The sequence below is a fragment of the Meleagris gallopavo genome, chromosome 6, assembly GCF_905368555.1.
Source record: "Meleagris gallopavo chromosome 6, MGAL_WU_HG_1.1, whole genome shotgun sequence".
NCBI lineage: Eukaryota > Metazoa > Chordata > Aves > Galliformes > Phasianidae > Meleagris > Meleagris gallopavo.
The window spans coordinates 50,082,869-50,110,195 of record NC_139409.1 but is presented as its reverse complement, the minus strand read 5'-3'; the positions used below and the strand labels follow the sequence as shown (position 1 = coordinate 50,110,195).

The window sequence follows — 27,327 nt, the reverse complement described above, 5'->3', positions numbered from 1 at the left end:
TTAGTTTGTATCACCATTGAAATGATGAGCTGTAATAGATCTTGGAGCCATTATGCTCAGAACAATTAAAGGTAAATAGTCAATTAGGCAGTTGAAAATAACTTCGTTGGACTCTAAGAGCTTATTTGTAAGTAGGCTCATCATGCTTCTGCAGGTTTCAGGAATAAATTTTAATTTTTGTGTGTGGTAGACACCAACAATTTTCTTGCAAGTTCTGCAGACCCTCGTGTAAGTGTCACTCAGGAATGTTAGATCTGGGGCCTTTTGGAGTGATTATTTGGACTGCTGTCTTAATACCATTGATTAAAAAAAAAAAAAAAAAAAAGGAAAAAGAAGCGGATATGAGAAGTTATTTGAGAATTTTGAGAGAGAATGTCTAGAACACCAGTCAGGATCCAAGTGTTTACCCAACAGCTTTATCAATGACTTCATTGTATGAGTGGTTTTTCCTTGCAGCTTCATAGTACCCTCAAATATGAAAAAATATATATATTTTTTTTTTTAAAAAAAAAGCAAAAAAATTGGCAGTTATCCAAGCTCCTAGAAATGTGTTCCAGAACCTGTCAAGCCTCAGTGGAATTAGTTAGTAGTAATACAAGTGCAGAAAAAATGTAAGAGGAGGCCTTGTCCACCTGATGCCTGTAACATGCACAGTATTTCGAACAGTGGCCACGTGAGAAAAAAAAAAAGAAAAAAAAAAGGAAGAATTTTTAAGGTGTTACAGGATTTTATGTACTTCCAAAGATATACATGTGTCTGTATGTATGATGGTATGTATTTATGTGTGTGATACGTAATTTAATTGCTGATGGGCAGAACTGTTGTGTCCCAAATTTCACCCCGGAGGCAGATTTTATAACTGAGTTGTAACCCCTAAAGTAGAGGTTTATGTTTGTGATGGAATTGCTGACAGATGCTTATGTATACTAGGACTAGCAGTCATTGCTGTAATTATGCTATCGTATCCTATCATTAAAGATTTCAATTGAAAGAGGTTTATAAATTGCTCTTCTTCTTAGATAAACCACCCTATATTAAGGCATCAACGATATGGTGCAGAATTAAATTAAAATCTCATAAAATGAAATATGTTCTGTATTAGCTGTTTGACACTTAATTTGCCTCTGAATGAGTAGAGGAAATCACAAATTAACCTGCCTTTGTTTTTCCAACCATGGCTTATTAGGTGTTAGAACAACTGCAATTACAGCCCAATAATAAGCCCCAACCCTTATGAATATGTACTGAAATGTGTCACTTTGTGTTACCACGACCTGTTCGTTAGCACTGCTTAGTTATTCTGGAATTTCCACAGTATGTCTTCAGTTTATACTTCAGGGAAGATGTATGAAACTTCAGTCTTTCTTGAGCGAGCAGCAACATAACAACACTACCACTGGAGCTGGAGTGTGGATTTTTGTGGGGCTTTTGTTTTGGTCTTTGCTTTTTTTTTTTTTTTTTTTAAATTCAAGATATGAACCTTAGTTTTCAAAATATTTCCAATAAGTTTTACTACTTTTCACTGAGCTAGCAAGTTAAATGACTTGTTAAATATCATGTGATTAAAACACACTAGAACGAAGCATGTCTTTAATAATTGTACTGCTTGTTTTGTTTTTCTTTGTTGTTGCTTTTCTCTAGCTCTTACCTAATTTTCAGAACTGATTTCCGAAGCAAGGTAGTAAAGCAGAGACTAAAGCTAAACCATTTTCAGTCCTTGCCAATTGCAGGACCATCCAGTAGAAAGTGACAGCTTTTCTAGGCAGTGTCCAGTGCTGCTGCTGAGAGCATTCATTGAACATGGATTAATGCTTTAAACGTGTTGGTTTTTTTTCTTCTTGTATTCCTCAGGAACCATAATTCATAAATTTGCTTTTATCTAGTTTTACAGTGATCTGATGTCTTTGTTGGCATTGACTTTGTTGGGATGAGAGTTCCTTGCAGTGATCAGAACTGGGCTGGAGGCCTTTGAAGGTGACCTAGGCTGATACTTGCAGGCATTGCTCTTGTGAAAGGGATGTGGTCCTGCAGAGCTGAAGCAAGGTGGCAATGAATGTCACCAGGGTGCTGCTCTGTGTGCAGTGTGTCCAATGGAATGTCCTAGGAGGCTAATACAAAGACTCAGGGTTGAACATGTTACAGGATATACCTCGTGTTCCAAAATGCTCATCCATCTAGTCTTCATCTTTCTTTCTCTTTCCATCCCATCTTCTGTTATCCCTGGACTGAGTAAGGAAGAGCTAGGAGGTAAACCCAAGTGAAGGCATGCTGATGTGATCCACATGCTTAATGCCTGAGAAGTTTGCACTTGCAAGGAGGAAGCTGCAAGTCAAAGCTGCTGTCTTGCAGCTTCCTTGAATCAACAGTGCTCCAGGCTCATTTTTTCTAGTTGCTGATTGAGGCTTGTGGGGATCTGAGCTTGGCAGCCATAGGCTCTGAAATTATGCACACGCAGATAATTACTTAACACTAATCCCTCAAACAAATATTTTCAACTGCGTGAATGCACCAGTACTAAAGCAAAGCATGTGTTCTGTTTGCAGACAGCTTTCAAGTTCATAGAAAGGGAGTTCGATTCTTGGCTATGTTATTTCATAGCTAATTTATACAGACATCAGTTACATAAGGGTGAAAAGGAAAGGAAAGGCAGGCCTAGGTGCTCAGCTTTCATCACCCTCTGAGTTTGGAGCATGAGTATAGTGGGAGATAGGCAAATATGAAAAGATTAAAGGATTGGCCTTGCAAAATATCCTTAATTATGAGAGAAACTGCTTGCCATACAGTTGATAGAATGTTTAGGTTTTCCCAGCCCTATCACTGATTCCTTGATTTTTCCGTCATGCTTTCATTCCCAAACTCATACTTCTTTTAAAAATGTTTGTCTTTTAACCTTTAAAATCTTCTACCTGCTGCTTTACATCACCGTGTCTGTAAGCTGGAGGTTTGGCAAGGAACTCCCCAGATTATCTGAGCATTCCTGGATCATTTTGCAGTGGGATGGAAGGCCCCACCCAGGGTGAAAACTTCACCGCTTGGATTGTGCTTCATTACTTCAAGGCTTGGAAGAAGCTCTGCGGTTTAGCCAGGAGCCGCAGAAGAAGAAAGGCTGGGATCTTGAAAAGATAGCTATAGTTACAAGCCTTCCAAAATCACCTGTGAAAATATTTTCTGTAAGCAGGGAGAAATCTTGTGTTGAATGGGAAGCACCCCAGGAAGCCTGCCCAGGAGATGGGGAAGGTGCAGTGAGGACAGAAGCAGCTGCAAATAACCAGGGGCATTTTTATAGTGAGCATCTGAGAAGTAAGCACTGTGGTTCAGTGACTTGTTAGGGTTATTTGGTATTAGTTTCATGCCATGAGTGTGCATCTTGTAGGCTCTGTAGGCAGCCTCTTGGTGACAGAGCGTTGTGCCGATGGGAATTCACAGAAGTGAAATAGCAAGGTTGCATGCCCACACAGAACCTTCAGTTGAGATTTTTTTTTCAGTGCCAGACCTTTCACGAGTTGGGGAAAAGGGGGCCCGAGTCGAAGCCAGGACTGTGATTTCTCATGCAGGATATAGCATTGCCTCATTTGAAACAGTGAATCAGTGTTTTGTTCAGCCGTTGCTACCTTTTTAGTAATATTTACCGTAAGACTTGCAGGTCATAAATTCTCCTTTGCAAGCACACTTTCGGAGCGACTTCAGAAACAGATCGTGTTTTTAGAAAGGGCCTGAAACTGGGAAAAGTTTAAAACAGGTTATTCTGTACTTCGTGGCATATATTGAACTGCAGGAGAGGATAGGTGCTTCGGCTGCTTTGTGATACCGAGAGGAAAAAATGCTCATGCAGTGAAATAGGAAAGTATTTTTGAATGTAGCTGTTTTACCTAAATTCTGTTACACTGGTGCTACTGTTTCTCCTTTAAAAATACGAAATTTCTGCAAACTCAGCCAGACTCTTTTATGTGTTTTGTGCATTTGCTTTCTTCCTACTAGAAGAGAAAGAGACAGTATCGAGAAAAGAGTATCTTATATAAAAAATCTTTCATGTTGGCAAGTAAATTCTAGATCAAATAAGGATTCACTGCTAAATACTCTCTCTGTTTTTTAGCGAGCACATATACATGGAAGTCAACAGAATTGCCTCCAACTGCACCAGATTAAATTTGATTCACATCATTCATCTGTTTCTGTTGTGGATAATACTTCGTGGCATAATCATTTTCTCTGAGTAGCTCACTGTAATACCTACGAGATTTTTAAAGAAGAAACGGTAGCAGCAGATAAATATTATGTTAACAGAGGGTCTTTGTTCTTATACAGTGAGCTTGTTTTTGGTGTGGCTGGGGAACTTAAAGCAATTGAAATAAGAGAATTAGTTTTGTTAAAAATTGCTTTATAGAACCTTTCCCCCAGTTTTCTATTCCTCTTTCATGATAAGAAAAAAGCAAACTCAGGTCTCATCTTTCTCTTTCTCCGTGTTTTTTTCTTGCTGTCAGTGCAAGCTTCCGGAGGCTGTCTGGTGGTGACGGCAGCCCTAGAAAGCAAAGTGCATAAGTGGGATTTACGCTGCATTCCATCCTGCCCCACAGAGAACCAGAGATGCTGGGGAAGGTGCGGTCCCCAGCCTTTATGAGAAAGGCATGCTTTTGCCAGCAGGCAAAGCTGCTAACTGGTCACCATTCACGATACAGTCCTTGGTAGCAGCAAATTGCAGGACATCTCGTAGGTGTGTGATGCAGAGGGGAAAGAGAAGGGAAGGCCTTCGGTGGTCATTGTGTGAAGTCCACTTGTGAGGCAGGCTGGCACAAATTCATTTGGTGAGACCTAAATCCAACAAAAGGGATTCTTAAAGTGATCTGCGTGGATTATGGTGCTGAAGAGCAGCAGCTTCTAGCTTTATCAGCATCGAGGCGTTATCACTGGACAGCACTGCCACTTAGCTGATTTACTCCATCTGGGATTGTAAGAGTACTTAGACAAATTCCTGTCTGCCAGTGAAAAGTAGTTCCCTAAGGCAAACTTTCAAGCCAGCCTAAGTTGAGAGCTGATGGAAACAAAGTGATGGCTGCAAAAGTCTTGCCTGGGGACACCTCTGCATGTGTAACATTTTACTTCAGGCTGAGGAGCAAGTAGGCGTGCCTTGGAGCTTTTAGGATTCTCCCCCTGTGCAGATGTAAGTACAAGCATGTGTATTTGTGTGCATGCTTATGCACTCTTTTTATATAATAAGATGGATATATTTGCTTGAATGTAGAAAGTGACTTAACCTGAGTTAATTTCGTTTTTTTTTTTTCATAAAAACTGATAGAAGGATCGACGCAGTCTGAGGAAGGTGGAAAATTAGAGGGAAAACTTGAACGAAACAAGTAGGGAAAATACTCATGCACAGAAACATGGAGAACGTACAGATTGGTTGCTCATTAATTTAACGTTTAACCAAAAATACACTGAGTAGCCACAGTGCTAGAGTTTTGCTTCTTGAAATTTCTTTTATCTCATTCTATTATCTGCTGCAAAGTATGCAAGCTCTAAATATAGTGCACATTCAGAGGCTCTGAGCCTGTGGTTTCTTGGACAAAATTCCTGTGTTCTTTGTGTTGTAGTCAGCAGTATTAGTCGAGTGAGCAGATATTGACTGTGGTATTCATGTGCAGTGAACCAGAAGCAAGCCAACTCTATAGAGGCTGCTGTCAAACTTGTTGCAGTGGCCTGTGAGGTACTGGACTGTGACAGACTCCTTTTTTTTCAGTACAATTCTTCCACTCACGTTAAATCTTGGTTCAAAGAGAACTGAAAAGTTACAGTCTTAGCATTCTTTCTTTCTTTCTTTTTGCTTTCTTTTTTAAGTGTAGTGGTGAGATTTCTGTGTTGCGAATTAGAGGTCCCTAAAGTGGGAGCAGGCATTAACTGGAGGAAATGTGAGCAGTGAGTACATCTGCAGTGTAGAAGCACAGAGCATCTTCATCACACTCTCACACAGCCTTTCCCTGACTTAGACTCTCTCCTCCTCCAACGATACTTCTCATAATGTTAGAATGTGGATTGAATTTAGTTCAATTTTTTTCCAGAAGGAGGACGAAACACCACCTTGTTTCTGGTTTTACCACATTTCACTCGATTTAGTATATTATTTGTGTGTATGGGTAGGTCTAAGTTGGTTTGCACATTTGCGACGGAAAGCAGACTATTGAGCTTCTCTTGGCTGTGCTTCTGAGATGTAGGAGACTAACTAGCTGCCCCTTGACTGTTCTCTAATATGTGATGCAGAAAAAAAAATAATCCACCCAAGGGATTGGGTGCTGTGAGTGGTTTATACGTGTACCTCAGGGTGGACTGGGTCCACATCTATAACTGATTTTATCAGTTCACAGAGGAAGTGATTTGGAATGTCATACAAGTTGATTTTTGCTCTTAGGATAGTTTACATGACCAAAGAAGGACTTGGGACTTTTTAGAAGGTGCTTTTCGTGGAAGCTGGGTTCTGTGAACTTGCCTTGTATTTATTGCTTAGTCCCTTCCAGTAGATCTGATCCTGCAGTAGCTTACAATTGCATTTGTGGTTAATTTTGTAGGGGTGTTTGGTAAGTTTCTGGAGACCCCACAAAGATTAGACACAGAGGCAAAACATCCTGAAGAAATGTGCCAGGAATGCGTTCTTTCTGAAGGAACAAACTGAAATGTCAGCTCAAAAGTATTATTTATTAGATGCTGTGACCACTGGTGTTAAGTTTATCAACAGAAATTTAGGGAGTATTTCATGAGGGAGATTTTCTAAACAGATCAGACTCAAGTGGCTATCTCTTTAAAGATAAATGTCTTTCTGACCTGTATCTGTTGAAATTCAGCCTAGATTTATCATGGCTTTTTCTCTGGCCTGTGTAAGAAAAGATTGATAGTCTAGTCCAGTTTATAGAGGCCACCAACACAAATAGCCCAATTTAACAACACTGTAGACACATTTGGCAGGAAGGGCAGGAGCTGAATGACCAGAGGCAGTCAGGTGTTCTTTTCTTCACTGTGGGAGATCATATCAGCAAACATCCTCTGGACAGTACCAAGAAACCTTCCATAGCTGGCTTCTCCCTTGGCTTGCCGTACTCTTTCCACCAGGCTTTTCTAGGAGCTGCATTTCTACTCCTGTGATTAGACTGAATTGCAAAGATGCAGGAGTGGCAAATGTGTAGGTTACCCTGCTGATGTAGGTGTGCCCTGAGTTGGTGAGTTTGTTCCTTTTGGAGTTTTCGTCTGCATCCATAGATAGCTATTTGAGAAACAAAATAGGCAGCTCCAAAAGTAATGCCTCCTATTTATGTGCCTGGAAACTAGGACAGATACAGAGAGCGTGATAACACCATTTGATGGAGCAAGTTCTTAGCTACAAAACTGCTTTTTGGGGTAATCCCCACCATTAGTAATGCATTTTCACCAGTGATGAACAAGAATCTGCGTACAGCACTGCTAAAAATCTGCACCAGAGAAGGTGATTCACTGTCAGTGCCACCACTGGTGGAACCTTAACAACCTTACGGTTGTTAAAAGTTACTTTGCCCAACGAATGCTTTTAACCTCCGGTGATACGCACAAATAAAGCACGAACTGCTGGGTGAAGTCTGTATTTTGCTTCTTCTGATGGCCGTGGTATTTCAGTCATTGTATATTCAACATTTATGGGAACTGAACTGCAGATTGTGTGGCATCACAATGGCTTTCAGTGCCTGCAATTTCAAATAAGGAAACAGACCTGTGTGAGAGGAAACCTCACCTGCCAGCCCCCACACCTGGATTTGTGAAAGTACAGGAAACAGCTCCTAGCAGAATCTATTTCTTCTCCCTCCAAACCTCGACTTCGCAGCATTCACCTTTGCTGTGCGTTGTGCATCATCCAGCTGTGAACCCTGCTGCCCTGGTGGATGCTCACACTAATCTTTTGCTTACATGGTATATGCAGTGGTGCTCAGAGAGAGTTTGAATAACTGGTAAAGCTGATCAAAGAGCTGAGAAGCTGTTTCAGAGGATGACTCCTTGACTTGCATTCTTAGGCACAGCTTATACCATACACCTGGTACTGCCACTGAGGTGCACTAATGAGAACAACTCTCAAAATTATTTTTTTCCCCTATAGTAAGTGTCATGGGTTGGTCTGGAGTGCTTTTAGGCATTTCTGAAAATACACTGTGCATCTCATACAGACTGTAATTTCTATAAATCTGTGTAATTGCAAGGAGTGCTGATTAGGGGAGAAATTCCAGCTGATATCTTCTGCGTTCAGTAATAGATACTAGTCCTTGTGAACAGTCACTGTAGTAACTGTTTACTGTCATTATTACAGAGGTGAAAAACAAATTCAGCCATACATCAACAGAAATGATTAATGCTGAACCTTCAGATCACTGTTTCTGTTACGACTGAAGTATTTAAACTTAAAATTTTAGTCACATGTTCCCTTCACAACTAAACTTAGGTAGCAAGTGCAGTGTAAAAGACATTCAGTCGCTGAACTTGTCTTTTATTATCGCCAACTTGCTGTTGCCTTAGCAGTTAAGATCTTATTTTAGCATATGTGATTAGAATTGAAAAAAAAGCTTTCTGCCTTTCTCTTTCCCCAAATCTCTTCTTTTCTAATCCTGTGGACATGCCCTGTAGTAGATTCCTGAAACAAAAGCAGAGGGTTTTGGTTTGCTTTATTTTTGAGTGTAGTAAAAGAACGTTCCTTGGCATCACAGAACAGACACTGAAGGGAGTATTCACTTGAGGTAACATGAGAGGCTTTCCAGGTACTTCACCGGGAGGAAGAATGCCTCCTTTGCTACTGCCTTAGCAGAAGAGTTAAGGGAAGAAAAAAAACATTTGCTGAAACAATAGTAAGTGTGACATTCTCAAGTGCTGGGCAGAGAGGGCTTCTAAAAATCATCAGTCAAGGAACTAAATAATGAGGAGAGAGCTACTTACGGTTGGTAAGTACTGTATGAACACAGATGTCTAAAAATTTCAATACATTAAATTATGGCAGGAATAACCCATTAGCTGAAAACACTATTTTTAAGAGAACAGAGTGTTTTGTGAAATTCAAATCTCAGTTGTTTTCAAAGTTTAATTAATTGTCACAAATTGCACCCATCACTGGTGCTGATGAGGTTGAGACCAGATTCCACTCCTTTCTGGTCAGGCAATCCCCTGGTGCACACAGCGACCTGTCAGAGGGGATCCTAAGGAGTTTTCTTAGTGGGTATTGGTGCATATGGGCAGGAATGCTGTTTGCATGCAGGCTGCATCGTGTTCTGATCTGTGAACAGAAATAGGATAGATCAGGAGTAATTGTCGAAACCAGTTCAGCTCTCTTCTCATCTCTGTACCATTTGGATCATTTTCTTCTTTTCCCAGTCATGCATGCACATACATATGTGTTCATTCTCTTTTGTACAATGTCAGGGATTTTTTTTTTTAAGAACTTCAAGCATTTTCAGAGTGTTTTTGAACCAGTGCGCCATTCATTCACCTGTGTATTTGCTTGGGTAGAGGTCTTCACTGATGAGGTTTTTGTTGTATGCACCCACTGAAGTTTCAGTGTACTCAAGCATTAGAAAAGCCACTATTCGAGCGTCTTTGTTTTCTTTGTTGAGCTGTTTATTTTGCTTTCTTCCCACACAGTTCCCTGGCCTTGCTCTGACAACTGCTTTTCTGCATGAATTACATTCCTCGGGGCCACAAGTCTCCTAATTCTTCCAGTCGATTTGATTCCTGCCTGTGTGATTAGTCCTGTGCTCCAGCACGCAGTTGGTCTTTGCCAAGCAGACTACTTGCTAAGTGCTTTTAACATGAAGACCAAACCACGTTTTTTAACCTCATTAGTGTGTAGGGCACTGCTTCCTTCTGGCTTACTAACATGGCCACTATGGAATCATCACTTGCTCTAAAACAGGTTACAAAAAGGTTACCTAAGTTGTCTGGTTTTCTTTTCGTATGACTGTGCTTTTGCTGGATAACAGTCGTTCTCTTTCAGCACATGTCCAGTTTTAGCATATAGGGCCATCTTGGAAAGGAACCATCAGTTCTCTCCAGTTAGATTTGCAATGCTGAGGAATTTTTGTGTTCGAACGTTCAAAGAGATTCTTGGCATCTGTTCGGAAACATTGAACGTATGCAATGCAACCTGTGGAAAATGGGATGTGGGGAGCAAAGGGCATTTGGGGCTCCTAATTAAATGGTTGTGCTTGTTTCAGCTTTAGAGTTACAAAGATCCTCATCTTCACCAGCTTAAATACGGACTTCTCACTGTAACACTGGATTTGCAGCAAGGCTGTACTGGTTTGCTTTGTCTCACAGGGTCAATTTTTGGCTGAAAGTGTTGTTGCTGAAATTTAGATTTCAGTTGCAATCGCCTGTAAACTTGAATGGAAAAGATATTCCAAGACTGTTAAATGCTGTAAATGCAATTTAAAAAAGAAGTTTCCTAAGAAGACAGCCTCACCAGGAAAAGTAGGGAAAGAAAAGAGGTGCTGGGTAACATGCCACTTGTGATGGTGCATTTGTGCAGTTGCATAGCACAGCAACTCAGAGGGTGAGACTTCATGATTAATGGTGTTTATTCTTGACAGAAGCCTCCTTTATTTATCTGCAGTACAGTTTAGTGATTTTATCAGTCAGCTGAATGAAAAATATTCAGTCATACCAATATTGCAGTGTAAATTGAGTAGAGTCACTTTTTATTATATCTTTCAGCCTTATCATCTGCACAGTAATTTTCTAGCAGGGGTTTGATATAGAAAGGCTGGATTTAGCTGTACTTGACACAAAGCCTCTTCAATTTCCCCTAAAAGTTCAGGCTACTCTTAGAAAGCGTATAAATATATATAAAACGCTCTTATCCAAGCAATTTCAGGATTTGAAAGAATGAAGATAAAATGCACAAACCTGGATGTGAGAAATGTCGTTAATAGGAAAACATCTAATAGCTCTGAAGCCACTGGTGAAACGCTCTGTAGTGTTTAAGCTTGTGGCTCAGTGCAGTTCTCTTTGCATGGCTACGTAGCCGGACTTCCTTCTAATCAATCATCATCCAACTCCAATCAGCATACAGGCAGAGCCTATCGTTCATCCCGGGTGTAATTTCGGAGTTGAAGACTATAATGGCCACATACAGCACATTAGTCACCGCGATAACAGCTAGTGGCACTCCTAAGGAAGGGGGAGGACAGGGGAGAAGGGGAATAAAATTCTTCTCATTCTCACAGTGCATTAGTGAAATAGGAGCAAATGTTAAACAAATGTTTATTCAATTAGCTGACTTAACAGCATTAAGTGCGAGAAAGCTTCTGACACTCCTTTGACCTGCTGCTTTGCGGGAGGAGAGGAAGGGGAAAGGGAAGGAAGAAAGAGGTAGCAGGAACGCAGGCAGAATTTATATGTGCCCACACGTTCTTATGATGGTGCCTGTGTGGTTTAAACACTTCAAGTGTGGCTGGCCATGACTGTAGCCAAGAGGAGGCTGAAATTTGAATAGCAAATGAGACCACCTCTGGAGCATCAAAGGGAAATTGCAGAGCGTGGAAGTTTGCTGTAGGAATGCAGTTGGTAATTTCACCGTCCAGTCTGTTATTACTAACAACAGGTTATTAGCACGCTGTGGACATTTTAGATTTTCCTGCTTCACTTCCACATATCTTAAAGAGGAAGTGGTGTATGGAGGTCCGTGGCAGTCGCTGGTCTCATGTGTAGCAGGGGATTTGGGGATTTTCTGAGCTTATTTGATAACATTTACTTGGTATACAGATCTGTTCTGTATTTGCAATCAAGAGTTGTACATCAAATGCAGCATTGTTACATAATTCTTGATAAGATAATGACCACAAATCAATAGAGTTGGAATTGGGTAAAGACCAGGAGGAAAAATTTACCAACACTGAGTTTTGGCTGTGCTAGATGTAGGGTCTTACTGTATTTGTAGTTCATAGAAGTCAGCGTGCACTGAGTGAGGTAAGACGATTCCTTGGTAAGGCTCAAACAGAAACAAGCAAAGGAAATTCTAGATGGCCAGATCTGGCTAGTATTACTTTTATTTCATAGAATCATGGAATCATCAAGGTTGGAAAAGACCCACAGGATCACTCAGTCCAACCGTCCATTAATCATCAATAGTTCTCACTAAAATAATTTGCTGTTTCCCTTGCTGGTACATTAAACATCTCAGTGCAAGGTCAGCTTTCCTGAGTGAGTGTTGTGCAAATACAAGGAACTCTACAAGGAAGAATTCACACTGAATCTGTTTGCCAGCTGGGGGAAACTGAAGGCCAACTGCAGGAAGCTTCAGAGGTGTGCCAGGAGGTGGGTGACAGAGATTGTTGGTGGAATGGAAGGAACAGAAGAAGGGAAGGCAGTTTGTTACAGTGAGAATATCATTATGTGAGGGTGAAAATATGAACCCTGAGCTTGGAGAAATACTGAGAGGCAGTAGGAGGTTTTATGCACATTTTGGAAGAAAATCAAACTAGTATCTTTGTACACACTTAAGAAACACACATAAGGACATCAAGCCAGGACTTGTGCAATGAAGAAATGAATATATCCAGTGGCATCAGAAGTGCCAGTTGCTTCCTGGTACAGTACAGTTGTTACTTTGGGGATGAAGGTCATCGATTATAGCTGACCTTCTGTAGAAAAAGAAAAGAAGTTAAATAATGGAATGAAAATTCACTGGCTTTTTTTTGTTTGTTTGTTTTTTACAGTGTAAACACATCTCGAGTGAGCACACAAATTGTTAGTTGGGTTATTTATGAAGTATTGCAGGCGGGACAGGAAGCATGTAAAAAAGCCAGATCTGCAGTCAGGCAGTCTGTCAATTGTAAAAAAGGAATGAATGCAATCACTAAGGATTTGATATGTTGATTAATGTAGCCAATTTTTAACTGTAACTACATAATGTTAACACTTCACGTAAAAGGAATGGGAAACCGGAGTCATCTACTTTTCCTGTGGATCATCAGCTAGTTGTTCTGTGTGTTTCCAGCACCATAAACATCCCTTGTACTGTCACTTTTATCTTCTTATGTACAACCATACCTTTTAATTTTATGAAGTTATTTGTATATTCTACGTATTTGTATTGCAGAACTGCACTGAACATTTTGTGAGATCTTGTCCTTGCCTCAGTGAGGAAATATTTGTAGCACACTGCCGATTGGTCTGACCTTGTAGATACTGAGTACCCTCTGAGCACTTTAACACAGTTTTACATCTGGGGAAACATCTGAAGACATAGTCAACATGCTTGTCAAAGGTGACAGAGCAGATAAGTGATGGAACCCAGGATCTTGATCTAGCTGCTTTTGTATGTAAGCCATGTAGGCACTGACCCACTCATGATTATAGTATATGTACCTACTGAGTACAGGGTTTCTGCCATATGTGATTCTGTGAATTCCTCATACTGGCTGTCGTGCTAATAGGAATCTTGGAATGAAAGCAAGCTAAATATTGACCAAGCATTGAACACAGAAAGGAACTCCAGCGTTCTTTCTCACTTCAGGATTACCATGTTGTCAGTTTTCCCTTTTCTTCCTTTCTGCCATTAACAAAATGCACTGAACTGTGCTTAATTTTGGTATCATTTGGAGCTCTATCACGTGAAGAGCACTGACATTTCTGTTTATTCAATTAACTGTAATTCTTCAAACATTCTAAATCATTTGCTTAGCTTTCCTGAAGGCAATGAATGATTTTAGGGAAATGGACTGCCTATTTTAAGACATGATTTCTGAAGGAAAAAAACGTAAGTACTAAAAAATATTATTGATTTCCCATACTTACGTATTTATGTTTTTGATTGTTTGCAAATTCAGCTAGAAGAGAAAAGAGAAAAGAGGCAGTGGAATTGCATTTTAAAAATAGCCAATGCCAGCTTCACTGTTATTATATTGAAGCTAGTGGAAGGTTTTTTGATGGCTCTCTTAGGTCAGCATTTTGTGCTTTCGAAGAGTATATCCACAATCACTTCAGACTCTTACCAGCAAAATCAGTGGGCAGTTTCCCATTGATTTCAGTTTATGTTCAAAATTTTGAGAAGCAGGATAATTGTTTGACTCTTGATCTTCCCGTATCATTTAGATGTGTGATTAGCTGCCCCAGCCTGATTTATGAAACATCAACAGCCATGAGTATACCTGTAACAGTGAGGAGTAACTTGATCATTTGGTCTACTCACAGCTGTAAGAGTTGTTCTCACTTGAATTTTCAGGCTCGTGCCCTACTGTCTCAGGGATGACAAGCTTTTTCTAGACATCTGTTGACTCTTGGTGCCAAAGGGCACCATCAGTCTGTCCAAAAATGTATGATATCAAACAAGCATAGTTATTTAACATGGGAAATGTTACCAGTGGGATTCAGCTATGTGCTTTAAAATAGGATTGTCTACCTAGCAAGAAAGTACTTACTACTAGTTTGTCTCCCATGCTCTACTGGCAGATGCATGTATTAAAGTTCTGGGGGCAGCCCAAAGAAAAGACTCGTAGGCAATTTAATGAGTTTAACATTTTTCAGTTCTTCGAGCAGAAAAGAATTGAGCAGATATCAGAGAAATAGGGTGGATATCATTGGTATGAAAGTTATGCCATCAGTGTTTGCTCCAGCATTGAGTAACGTGCCGTTAAATGATTAAATATCCAGGTTTGAACTTTGACACTTTCATAATATAACAAGATGGATGAAAAGGCAATAATAAATTAGGTTAAGTTACAATATTTCATCCCTCTTCGTTGACAAGCTTTGTTCTGTGAGATAGATTATTGTTCCATCTATAACTTCAGCTCAGTGTCATATTTACAGTGTTACAGTTACTCGTCACTTGCTGTTTTCAATATAAATGTATTTCTCAACAGATTCGTAAAAGAGCCATTTAATAACTTACCAGGACAAAAGCAGGAAATGCTTAAATCACCATGATTTTTTTAATTTTTTGTTTTAGGATAGGTTATGTTTAGAAGAGTTTTTTGCCTAATCACAACATAAGGCAATTTGGAAACTATTTGTGACAAATGGCTTCTTTAACACTAGACACATTTCGTAATGTTGATCCAGACTTTCCTGTGGCACAGACCTTTGTGACTGTCCTGAGTGGCTTAAATCTGCTTCTGTGCATGCAGATCATTTTGAAATAAGTGTAAACTAGCTTGCTACATCAGCTTTTAGTATCCTATAATTTCACTCCCTCAATTAAGAAAGAGTTAAATGGTCTGAAAAGGGAACTGTACTTTGTTTAGTTTTTGTGATGGCTGAATTGGAATCGGTTGGTCTTGGCTGCATTGGTTGGTCTTTTTGTGAAGAGTTTGCTGCAGCTGCAAGCGACAGAACAAAACGACTCACCAATTTTATGGATAATAGCTGAATTCTTACATAGAGCTCACCTATTGTTCAGCAATGGCCAGAAATTAAAAATTAAAAAATAAAATAATAATAATAATAATAAAAAAGCAGTTTCATTCATTTTGTGCTTTACCATGCATCTGATTCATACTGCTGCTGAACTGGTGTGACCATGTGAGTTTTTAAGGCTCTGTAGACACCTGTGTAACATTGATCAGGACAAGTGTCATGAGTAACGGGAAAAAAAAAATACCTGCTTGCCTTTACACTGATCTCACTGCCTTGGCACTTGTGTGCTGTTCTCCTGGTGAGAACCTGAGAATCTCCAGAGGTTGAGAGTCTGGACAGGAGCAGGAGGAAGGTGGCAGACTGCAGATGGGTAGGTAGGGAGAAGGCAGGTACTGTTAGGTACAGCAGTTGTGTGGCATTCACAGTTATTTCAGTGTGCTGGTGAGGAAAAGGAAGGCAGTCTGGACAGAAGGGAGGAGACACCTTCACAGCTAGCTCTGCTTTCTGCTCCTTCTCTTGAATGTCTCATATACACCTGGAATATAAGTGTAATCAATGTTACTGAGAATTAAATAAAATCAGCCTAATGTCCCAAATGTAGGAGCCTCTCTCATCAAATAACTGTTGAAAGTATCGTAGGTATTTTATTAAATCTGAATTGAGTTTGCAGGATCTCTGCAGACGCAGTGGTCCTGATTAAAGAAAGAGTGCATGTCTACTTAGATCCTCTTTATGGGAAGCCTCAGTGCTCCAAATATGTTGCCAGGAAAACACCTGTGTAGGAGAAAATGCAGAGCCTTCCTGTGGTTTACAAATGAGGCATACATTGACAAGCAGTGCATCTGAAGATGTACCCGACTTTTCTCCTACTGAAGTCACTTTCTCTGAGTCCCATGTTGTAGCCTCAGACCCAGGCCAGGTTTGAAACGCATGTGAAATAAAAAGGCTGGGGGGAACTGCCACTGACATCTGGAGATTTGATTTGCTCGTCACTGACTGAGTGTCTGCAGAGCCAGTCCTGGGCTGTAGTGTGTTACTTGTGCAGGAAAATTGTCATTCTTCATAGGCATGTAAAGAGGTTGCAATCTAAGATCAGATGCAATACGGGAAGGCGACAGCTAAGAGTAAGTCTGTTTGGCTGCACCCTTTCTAGAACTATTATTTTAGTTTGAAGGAGGAAGTTAAACAATTCAGAAGATGTTCATACTGAAGTTTATTATGAAGGGGAAGGAAGGGAAGGGTATGTGATTTGTCTGTGGAGAAATCTGAGGGCTCAGGCAACGGGAGCTGAGAGTGGATGAAGATGAGGGTCCAGAAGCACAAAGGAGTGAGAAAAGTACAGGCTAGAAGCACATAGAGAAGATAGCAACAAGTTAAAATCAGATGCTGGAGTGAGATTAGTAAACATTGGAGTCCAGAGCTTGGAATTTTATGTGGAACCTCATGACTCCTTTCTGTCTCCAGCTAATAGTGCTTATATGCCTGCTGCTGATTGATGTTACCCAAAGGAGTGTCCTTTCTGCAGCATCCTCACAGGAGAGGAGAAGAGAGCAAGAGTTAGTGCAGAGGAGGCAAGAATCAAGTCCCAGTGTCCTTGGATGGCTCCCACTGGGTCTGGAGCGAGAGGCTGAGAACCCAACTCTTCCTCTTGCCCTTGCCATAGCAGCTTGCTGTTGGCCAGTTGGAGAGTGAATCACTAGGGTAACACAGACCCAGCCTTCTCCAAAAGCTGTTTTCTGCTCTGTATGCGCCACATAGCTCCAGGGCTCATGCTTGTCAACCCTCTGTTTGGTTTCAGAACGGTTTTTGAGCAGATACGAGCTTAGAAGAAATGATTTGCAGAGTGACCTAGTGAGCTTACGAAGTTAGTTTCCTTGTTAAGATTGAATTTGTTACACTACGATATTTTCCTCCTCACTGAGATGGAAGGAAGTTCACCCTGTAATGTGATGCCCAGCTGTGGTATTTTTGCTTCCTACTTTACCATGAATTTTCAGGTTCCTGCATTCCACCCTCAGCATGGCAGGAAACTGCAAGACAGCTCATGCTTCATGGCTGCTCGAGTTCCACAGCACCAGCAAGAGTAAGGCTGTGTTTCCACCAAAGCTGTGTTTCCAAAACAGAGATGCTTCAAAAACATGCAGAGAAAACCTCTGTGAGGAAAGAAGGGCCTGTTTTGCACAGTGGTGGGAAGCTGCTCCTGGTTTCTGCTACTGCATGCATTTTAACCATGACGAATGGTGAGCAGCCAGGCTTCTCGTGGGTACTTTACTGGACTGCCAAAGGAGTGGTTCCACTGCTGCTGCTGCTGCTAACACAGCCAGTGCAGCCTCGTAACAAACTTTGGAGCAAGGAGGGATTGCTTACATTGCAAAAAACCTTGCGAGGGCAAGAAATACACAAAAGGCAAATAAGGAAGGGAAAGGGGAAAGAGTGAGAAAAGCGCAACAGGAAGAATCTTTTTCCGTAAGATTTTATGAGCCTCTGTGGCTTTTGCAGCGAAACGCATGTCCTGCTAGGAATGCATAACTTTGATCTCTGTTCCATTCATAAGCTGGTGTTTCTGAGCTGATAGCAGGGCAGAATTACCTCCCCTGTAAGATCATGTTCCGTTGACCTTTTAGGTGATGACAGCTATCTCCATTGATCATGGTATATGTATGTTAAAAGAAAAAAGATACATTTCTTGTTTTATTATTCTTTGTAAGCTAGCAGCATCAAAGGAACAATCTGCTCTTGCTACTCTTGCAGCTGCTGCCCAAGTCTGTGCTGTATATGTATGCTAAATTAATTGGGAAAATTGGGACAAAATAGCCATTTAGTTCGGGTCAGCCAGTTGGACTACAGCAAGTGCATGACAGGCTCAATCACTGATTTTTGCCAAAGAGCAAGTTGGCAAGGGCAGGCAACCCCTCCTGATGAAATTTGAACTTCTTCTAGTGCCTTTGGAGTCGGGGTGCTGTGACAGAAGGGTCTCCATTGGTAGTCCTGATGCCGTCATACTGTCAGGGTGTGATGGTGGGGAAAGTTACAGCAGATTACTTCTCTTGAGTCAGCTGTGAACTCAGCTTTCAGCCTTAGTTCATCACAGATTTGTACATGTGAGAAGGCTATGCATGTCTCTATTTGTGCAGGTGATACAGTCAATTACTTTGGACTTGTCAAAGGCGTCTGTCTCCTGTGCCATACTGAAAGCTAACATATGCAGCAGTCCACCATTCCTTTGCCACTGAGTTTTCAGCATCTTTTGTGGGAAGGGACGTGAACAAAAAGTGCTCCAAAGGCCCTGGCTGTCTTAATGCTTACAAAGTTTGGATATTCTGAAATTATTTCTGTGCAGACATGCAGTCTTGCCGTTTAAAGAAGGGTAAGCTGGCAAATCAAGATAGTGGGCACAGTTTAACTCAAAACTTTTATCCAATAGATATGGTTATTATGAGATGAAAGTGATTCAGCATCTCAATATGTCTTCCATATTGAGGCATTAATTAATATCTGGTATACAGGATGCGTATTTCACGTTAATTGAAGTGATTATCTGCTGCACTCCATGGGGAAAGGGTACTGAGGGATGTAAAGATTAATTCATATATAAGCTTGTTTTAAAACTGGCCAGAGAAACGTTGCTAATGATACGTACAGAGGAGAATTCATTTCCTTGCCTTTTTCTTTTTGGGCAGTCAGATTTGTGGAAGTTACTACACGTGCAACACAATTGTTATTCTTCAAGACAGAAGTATATTACCTTCAAACTGTTTTTGTTTATCATATAGATAACTTGGCGTGTTTGTTTTCTTTTTTTCTTTTGTCTTCCAGGCCTTCTGCCTTATCTAGTAGCCCAACATATTCAGATCTTCCGTTCATTAGAATTTCCCCACACAGAAATCCTGCTGCGGCATCAGAGTCTCCCTTCAGCACTCCTCACCCGTACATTAACCCATACATGGACTATATCCGCTCCCTGCACAGCAGCCCATCCCTGTCCATGATCTCGGCAGCCCGTGGACTCAGCCCGACAGACGGTAGGTTAAGACAGGCTTCCTGTTTTCTGTCATTGTAGCAACTTAAGTTATATTAATCTTGTCAACATTTTTTCCCCCTCATTCAAAGCAGCTTCAGCAGATTTGTCAGACATATTCATTATGTCATAAATGTTTCAATACTTCATCAGCCTATCGTGGCTCATTTGTACATCTCACAAATGTTGAAACTTCAGGGGAAAAGAAAAAAAAAAAAAAAAAAGCCTTGTCTCGTTCAAAATTTAAGCTGGAAGAGTGGTGTATGGCTTGTGACACCTTTTGTTTGTGGAACTGATCCTGGGTGTGATTCCTAGAAATCCTGTATATCTTTGTGAGGATAAATTAGTGTAGTTCCAGTAAGTTACTCAGGTGCAAAAGGCTTGTTGATTCAAATAGTATTTTTTGATTGCGTAAAGCATGCTCTAATTTGGTAAATTTATTCTTTAGATTTATGTGAGTTTACTGCAGCCAGTGATATGGCCAAATGAAACTGGTGTAAAAGTGACTAATGATCAGGACAAGCCACTGTAGTTAAAGTGGTGAGCATACTTGAAACGTTGATACTTCAGTGAGAATCAACTCACTGTGTGAGCATAGCTATTGCATTCTAGGTTATTTGGACTGAAGTGAACCTCCATTGTAGGTTTTGTTGTTACTTTGACACATTTTCTATTCCTATTCCTGTTGCAGTGGGAATTTTGGCAAAGTGAGCAATAAACATAATTGTGAATGGTCTTAGTCTTGTTGACAGTAGGTTTTTCAATAATAAAGTAAGTAATTTGATGTTTCAAAATCGTAGTATTTGATTAAGAGAAATAAAATAAAACAGACCAGCAGACAACTATCTAGAGTGAAGATAATTAAATTCTTACTGTAACAACGGGAAAAGTCTTCATGCTAGCATCTGCAGAAACTTACCAAACAGAGTTAAACTGCTCTTAGGTGAATTTGAAAAATGAGCAGTGCACCCTATCCAAATGGATAACTAATTAGTCCTCACTTACAAGAACATATACCTTTACAGTTAATCCATTAGTTATGGGCGCATATTCTTATGAGAATAAATTTTAATGACCTATTGTCAGTCAAGCTATATGGCATGCACATAAGACTTTTCTAGCAGCACTTCTGAGGTTACATGAATCCTTACTAATTCTTTTAATTTTAACCCAGATATTATCTTAAAACTTAAACATATACATTCTGAACTAACAATTTCGATGCTTAGAAATACATGTTTTGACTCAGGTAGCTTTGGAACTTCTGATATAGTATAAACATAATATATCTGTTAAGTTAGAAAATATTTTGAAAAAAAATACTGTTATTTTGCCATTACAGTTTTTCTGTCTCACATCCAGTGAGATGCAGGTAGTGCAGTGCATGGAGCCTTAGAGAACTGTTCAGCTCACCTAAAAGCAGGCATTTAGGTTTTACTAGCTGAATCACAGAATCACAGAATGGCCCGGGTTGGAAGGGGCCTCAAGGATCATGAATCTCCAACCCCCCTGCCACATACAGGGCCACCAACCTCCACATTTAATACCAGCCCAGGCTGCCCAGAGCCCCATCCAGCCTGGCCTTGAACACCTCCAGGGATGGACGGGGCATCCACAGCCTCTCTGGGCAGCTGTTCCAGCACCTCACCACTCTCTCTGTGAAGAACTTCCCCCTGACATCCAACCTCAATCTTCCCTCCCTCAACTTCAAACCATTTCCCCTTGTCCTGCTGTTCCCCTTGAATCTGAATCTCATTTGTAAGTCAGGGAAAATACAGGCCAGTCAGTCTCACCTCTTTCCTGGAAAGGCAGTGGAACAACTTGTTCTGAATGCCATTTCAAGCAATTGGAATAGGAGAAGGTTATCAGCAGTAGTCAGTAAGGATTCATCAAGGGGAAATCGTGGTTGACTAACCTCATAGCCTTCTGTGGTGGCAACACTGGCTGGGCAGATGGGGGGAGAGCAGTGGATGTCATCTACCTTGACTTCAGCAAGGCTTTTTATGCTGCCTCCCATGACATCCTCATAACAAAAGTGAGAAAGTTTTGGATAGATGAGTGGATGGTGAGGTGACTGGCTGAGCTCATAGGGTGGTGATCAGCCATGCAGAGTCCATTTGGAGACCTGTGATTAGCAGTGTTCCCCAGGGGTCAGTGCTGGGTCGTCTTGTTCAGTATCTTCATCGTTGACCTTGATGAGGGGATAGGATCCACCCTCAGCAAGTAGCTGACAATTCAAAGGTGGGAGGAGTGGCAGAGACACTGGAAGGCTGTGCTGCCATTCAGCAGGATCTGGACAGGCTGGAGAGCTGGTCAACGAGAATCCAGATGAGGTTTAACAAATGCAAGTGTAGACTCTTGCATCTGGGAAGGAATAATGGTGATACATGTATCAGTACAGGTTGGAGGATGACCTGCTGGAGAGGACCTCTATGGAGAAGGACCTGGGAGTCCTGGTGGACTGCAGGATGGCCATGAGCCAGCAGTGTGCTCTGGTGGCCAAGAAGGCCAAAGGGATCCTGGGGTGCATTAAAAGGACCATGGCCAGTTGGTCAAGGGAAGTGATCCTCCCCCTCTTCTCTGCCTGGTCAGGCCTCACCTGGAGTACTGTATCCAGTTCTGGGCTCCCCAGTACAAGAAAGACAGGGATCTGTTGGATAGAGTCCAGCAGAGAGCCACAAAGATGATAAAGGGCCTGGAGCATCTCCCCTATGAGGAAAGACTGGGTGACCTGAGTCTGTTCAGCCTTGAGAAAAGAAGACTGATTAATGTTTGTAAGTATTATAAGTGTGGGAGACAAAGGGACATGGCCAATCTCTTTTCAGTGGTCTGTGGGGACAGGACGAGGGGAAATGGCCATAAACTGGAGCACAGGAAGTTCTGCACCGATACGAGAAGGAACTTCTTCAAAGTGAGGGTGACATGGAATGGGCTGCACAGGGAGGTTGTGGGTTCTCCTTTTCTGGAGATATTCAAGACCTGTCTGGTCCCCTACCTGTGCAGCCTGCTGTAGGGAGCCTGCTTTGCAGGGGGGTTGGACTCAATGATCTTAGAGGTCTCTTCCAGCCCCTATAATTCTGTGATAACTACAATGGTGCTAAGAGTCACTTGTCTATAAATTAGGTGCTTGGTGTGAGTGAAGTCTCTGGAGTATCTTACCTTGGCTCCTGCTGCCACCGGATAAAAGCTGTTTTATCCATTGAGGTCTGTCTCATATCTGCCTGGCTTGTGTAGATGCCCTGGGTATCCAGAGGCTTTCAGAAGGCAAGAAGGCAACACAGATTAAGTTTGCTTTGAGAATGCTTTGGTTACTGACGTTTTACTCAAGTTTAGCTTTTCATTACTACAAGCTACACAAGCTACACATACTAGCTAAAGCTTTTTCCTTTTCGTGAAAAACAGTAAATTAATGAAGGCATTGGAGATATTTCAGTAGAGCAACATGCTTATAGAAAAACTGTTAAATCTATTCCCTGAAATCCATAGTTTGTCTTCTGGTTGGTGAGATAGGCAGTAAAATAGCTTTTTTTTCCGATACAGGTTCCTGGGATCAGATAGTCCAAATTATGGCTTGAGCACTACTACAATGGAAATTAAAAATCCTGCGATTTAAAGGGAGTCTCACACGTAAAGCACTATGAACATAACGAATGTCATGGCTTACGTTGTATAGCATTTCAAATTTGACAACTTTGAAGTCGTTACTGTTTTTCTGAAAGTCATACCAAGATTTCCCTTTCTACCCTAATTGCTTTAGGCCAATATGATTAGGTCAGCGTACTATTGGACTCAGTCTGTCGACTCCGATCTGGGGATGGCTAGGAGCCAGAACAATCCATAACATAACTAAGAGCAGTTTCGTGTTCACCACAAGTCTTGCCAGCTGTAATTATTGACTGCCATAGCAGTAGTGATGGTAGAGTATCATGGACCTTGTCACTTCACTTTGCTCAGCAGAACAGGTGGGCTGAGGTTGGCCAGAGATTCCTCTGAACAATGCAAGTGTTCAATGCAGGGCTAAGGACTGAACCCATTATTACTGTTGTGCGAGTGCTGAAATGAAGCTCAGCAATGCCCACAAATGCAGAAGCAAATAAGCAGATTCTTCCTCTCGTAAAATGACAGGAACAAAGCTGAAGCTACCCAGAAATAAACAGGAGAAAAATTCAGTGCTGCGATCCTTCCCGTTTACCCTTCATTTACCCTTCATGCAATACATCATTTATTAGGGTAATTTTTTATGTTTGAAGAAGGTAAGGAATGATCTTTAAAGAGCACCAGAGCATTTCTCAGCATATGGAACACTTTGTAATGCAATTATGAGCTTGCAGCAGTTCATTTTAAATTTTGCAGCCAATGTTATTGTTAGTTAACCCAGACGCTTATGTCAGAAAGCTCAGGAAGTATGTTAAGCGTGTCTGGAAAGATATGGTGGTTGCCTGCTACTGTAAAACTTTAACATCAGTGGTTCAGTGTGAGTTACTCTTCTTTTGAGATTTGGTTTGAATGTTTTTCTTGCCATTTCACAGAAAGTGTTGGTGGGTGAGGTAGATGATATTGAATTTGAAAATGAACTTGTAATTTGGAAAAAGTACTGACAACCTGTAATTTTTCTGTGCTCAGTTTTTATGCCATTTCTGTTCTTGCTCAATGTACTTTTATTTTTTGAAACTTTCCTGAAGTTGTGTATGTTTTACATTATAACATCAAGAACACTTTCTTCCATTCTCCTTGATAAAGGCAGGTAACACACTTTAGAAGTGTGGCTATTGCATTAGCTCTTCTCCAGACTCCAGTATTTTCCTTGTTTCAGTAGTAGTGTTGATACTTTGCCTCTGAAGTTTGCCTTTGGAATCCAGTTCTCTAATGTAAGCATAAATTATCCTTTTTTTTTTTTTTTTGCAATACTGTGTAAGAAAGAATATTCAGGTAAGTCAGTAATCCACAAAATTCAAGCTTGAAATTCTGTTTCCCTTCAGGATTTTGTTAGTAGAATTAAAGAAAAATCTTAGTAGATACAGTGAAATGTTATGGAATAATATGGAAGAATATATGGTCTATCTGTTGTTGTGCAGTCTGTAACTTAAAAGTTTTTTAGGCAAATTTATGTACTGAAATACCATCTTCTGGTGAGCACGTGAAAGGAAATTTTGGCTGTTTTGCAAGTGGGACAAGTAGAGATTGAAGAGAAAGTCTGCATAATGTGACAGGGTCAGAATTGCTCGTTTTTTGAATGCTTCTCACAGAAGCCCATGAAATGACCCTCTGCAGAAGGCTGCTGAAATAAAGTGATATTAAAATGACAGAGATTTTTGTATTTGTCCATAGTTACCCATTAGTTGATTGTATACGTGAAAACTACAAGGGAACAGAAAGCTCACACATCATTTTTACAGGAGAAAAAGGCTGATACAAGTCACTGTCAGAATCATCACTGTGCTCGATAACAGGACGTAGAGCCTATCTTGTCCGAGGCTCTGACTCAACAAAAGTCTTTTTATGTTAAGTAAAAAATACTTACGTATGAATTTTGAAGGATGGGATGCATGCATTCACTGACTTCAGCTTGTCCTCCAAAGAAGACCTGCCACTGTAGATGCACAACAGATATTTGTCCTGAAGGCATGCTCTGTCCTTGTTTTTTCCTAAACTTACATGAACACTGTTGTATTGAGTGTAATTCTTCTGGTCCTCCAAGACCAGAGACTCCAGAAACTTGAATGGTTATTGAAGTTGAGCCATCCATAGGGATGGATTCCTTTGGGCCAAGGATGAGGTAAATGAGAATAAAACTCTTAACAAGGTTTTCCTTCATGTGGTTAGCTTTTTATGTGACTAAATAAATCATACATTAGCTAACATTGCTGTCAGCCTGTCACTTCTTGAATCACTTCATAATAAATATAAAAAAATGAGGTCACAGGGCTCATTAATACTTTATATCATGCTGTTTTTTTGAATGGTGTCTTTGCAGTATCGTTGATTGTAATACACTGACCAGTGGTGGCATACTGCAGATGTCTCATTACATTACAAAATAAACAAGCTGTTTTAATAGCCAGAGAAGCCAGCAATATGATACAACTTTCCTTTACATTTACCTTACGTCATTAACACTGCTTTTTATGTTGTGCTTTTAGCTCCACATGCTGGCGTCAGTCCAGCTGAATATTATCATCAGATGGCTCTGTTGGCAGGCCAGCGCAGCCCTTACGCAGACATCATTCCTTCAGCTGCCACTGCTGGAGCTGGTGCTCTTCATATGGAATATCTTCATGCCATGGATAGTAAGTGACATTTTCTAGAAATAAAGATAGTCCTGCAAAGGGAACCGTATGGATCGTGCCTGTCTGGCCCCAAAGGTCTCCGTGCAGGAGTCAGCATAAGTCTCCTATTGAGGCTGGAGGACCTGAATGTTGGTTGCCAGATAAACAAGTGTTACATCAAGTCTGAAAGTAAACTTTGAAAGAAAGCATGGAGAGGAACAAGACTGCTCCTGAATGTAGGTTGTAAATTTTATTTCCACTATGGCTTGAGTGCTTTTGAAAAGGTCTCCTTTTCTATTCAGTCAGTAATTTACTTTCATTGTTAGGGTGAGTATTTCCCCTTCTGAGCTTTCTATTAATAAAAGGTTTGCTTATGTTTTTCCATTAGGAGAGCATGTTCCCCTTGTTCTTAGAGAGCTAGCATGCTTACAAGTTCTGTATCATAGACTGATAGACTTTGAGACTGCTTATCAGATGAAGCAGATTGCTAAATTCTTAAGGATCCTGACTTTCCTAATATTAAGAGCCTTCTTTACCCATTTCAGCATCTGTCAGATCTTTAATCTGTCTCCTCTCTGGTGAAGGAGGAAAACAGAGCATCCTATTCCAGATTGCTTGCTGCCACTTATTTTGATCAACCAGAAGGGTAATGCAGAGTAATTAGAAGATGCTTGCGTGCTTATTGGGATGAAATTAGTTCCTTCCAGAAGAGAAATAAAAAATGGTGACAAGAAATCAAGCACTGATGACTCGTGCTCTCTTGTACAGAGCAGTACAATAGCATTACACCACCTTGTTGTCCAATTGTCCCACAGCTTCTTTAAATCTTTGTTAGCTTGTGGTTCCTTCTCACTTGTGTCCCACTGTTGTCTGCTTGTTACGCTTGCTGATCCAAGGAGTGTGGGAATTAGGAGGTTCTTCTCTGAAAACACAGGAATAGAGGTAGCTACCCATCAGAACACATGCCTGGGAGCATGAAGTAATGGACTGACCAGCACTCTTTACAAGATTGAGACATGACAGACTGCCATGGAACTGGCTGAGGCAAACTATTTTGACTGTAATATCTTGATAGTGAAGGACTTTTTAATCCAGTTTATTTTATCAATCTCATGCTGCACTGGTGGTATGCATATACTGTGCTTGTTGCATGCACAGTGATTATACAGTAAAGTAAAATACCCTGAACCCACTTCAGGAACATTATAAACCCACAGATGGAGTATTGATCAGAAATTGATGTGCAGGTTTCAGTGCTTAAAAGCTTAAGAATACTTTCTTGTTTGTATTTCAAGAGGAATAAGGATGGACAAGGTACACTGTTAATGCATTTGATGCATATTAATATCTTGCAGGATGGAAACTCTTTTTTGCGTAGTTCAGGTAGTATAAATCTGCTGCTGTGTTCAGTTGCAAAGAAAAATCCCCAGATTTATAAATGGACATTACTTCTTCGAAGTTAAGAGATGTTCTGTACTTGCAATGTTTTTAGTTCCTACAAGGATGGAGTTTCTGAATGCGTACAGTTAGCAGTTCCATACTACTTACGTAGAAGCAGACATAATTCAATGGACCTGGTTCAGTCTAAAGAAAGATGGACAGATGTGTGCTGGAAAATCTAAGAAAATCAGAAGACATTGCAGTACTCATACAAATAGTGGTACTTGCACAAAGGACCTGGATGTGTGAGTGGAG

General features: G+C 40.7%; 1 protein-coding gene across 7 annotated transcripts in view; it reads left to right on the top strand.

Moving 5' to 3' along the window:
- Positions 1-27,327, top strand: part of GLI3 (GLI family zinc finger 3) — a 208,288-nt gene that overhangs the window by 118,698 nt on the left and 62,263 nt on the right. For all 7 annotated transcript variants that reach the window (XM_085226712.1, XM_085226709.1, XM_085226708.1 and 4 more), the window contains 2 exons: positions 19,165-19,370; positions 25,507-25,653. In XM_085226712.1, the coding sequence (XP_085082838.1) occupies positions 19,165-19,370; positions 25,507-25,653 (353 nt within the window). The remainder of the gene's footprint in view (positions 1-19,164; positions 19,371-25,506; positions 25,654-27,327) is intronic.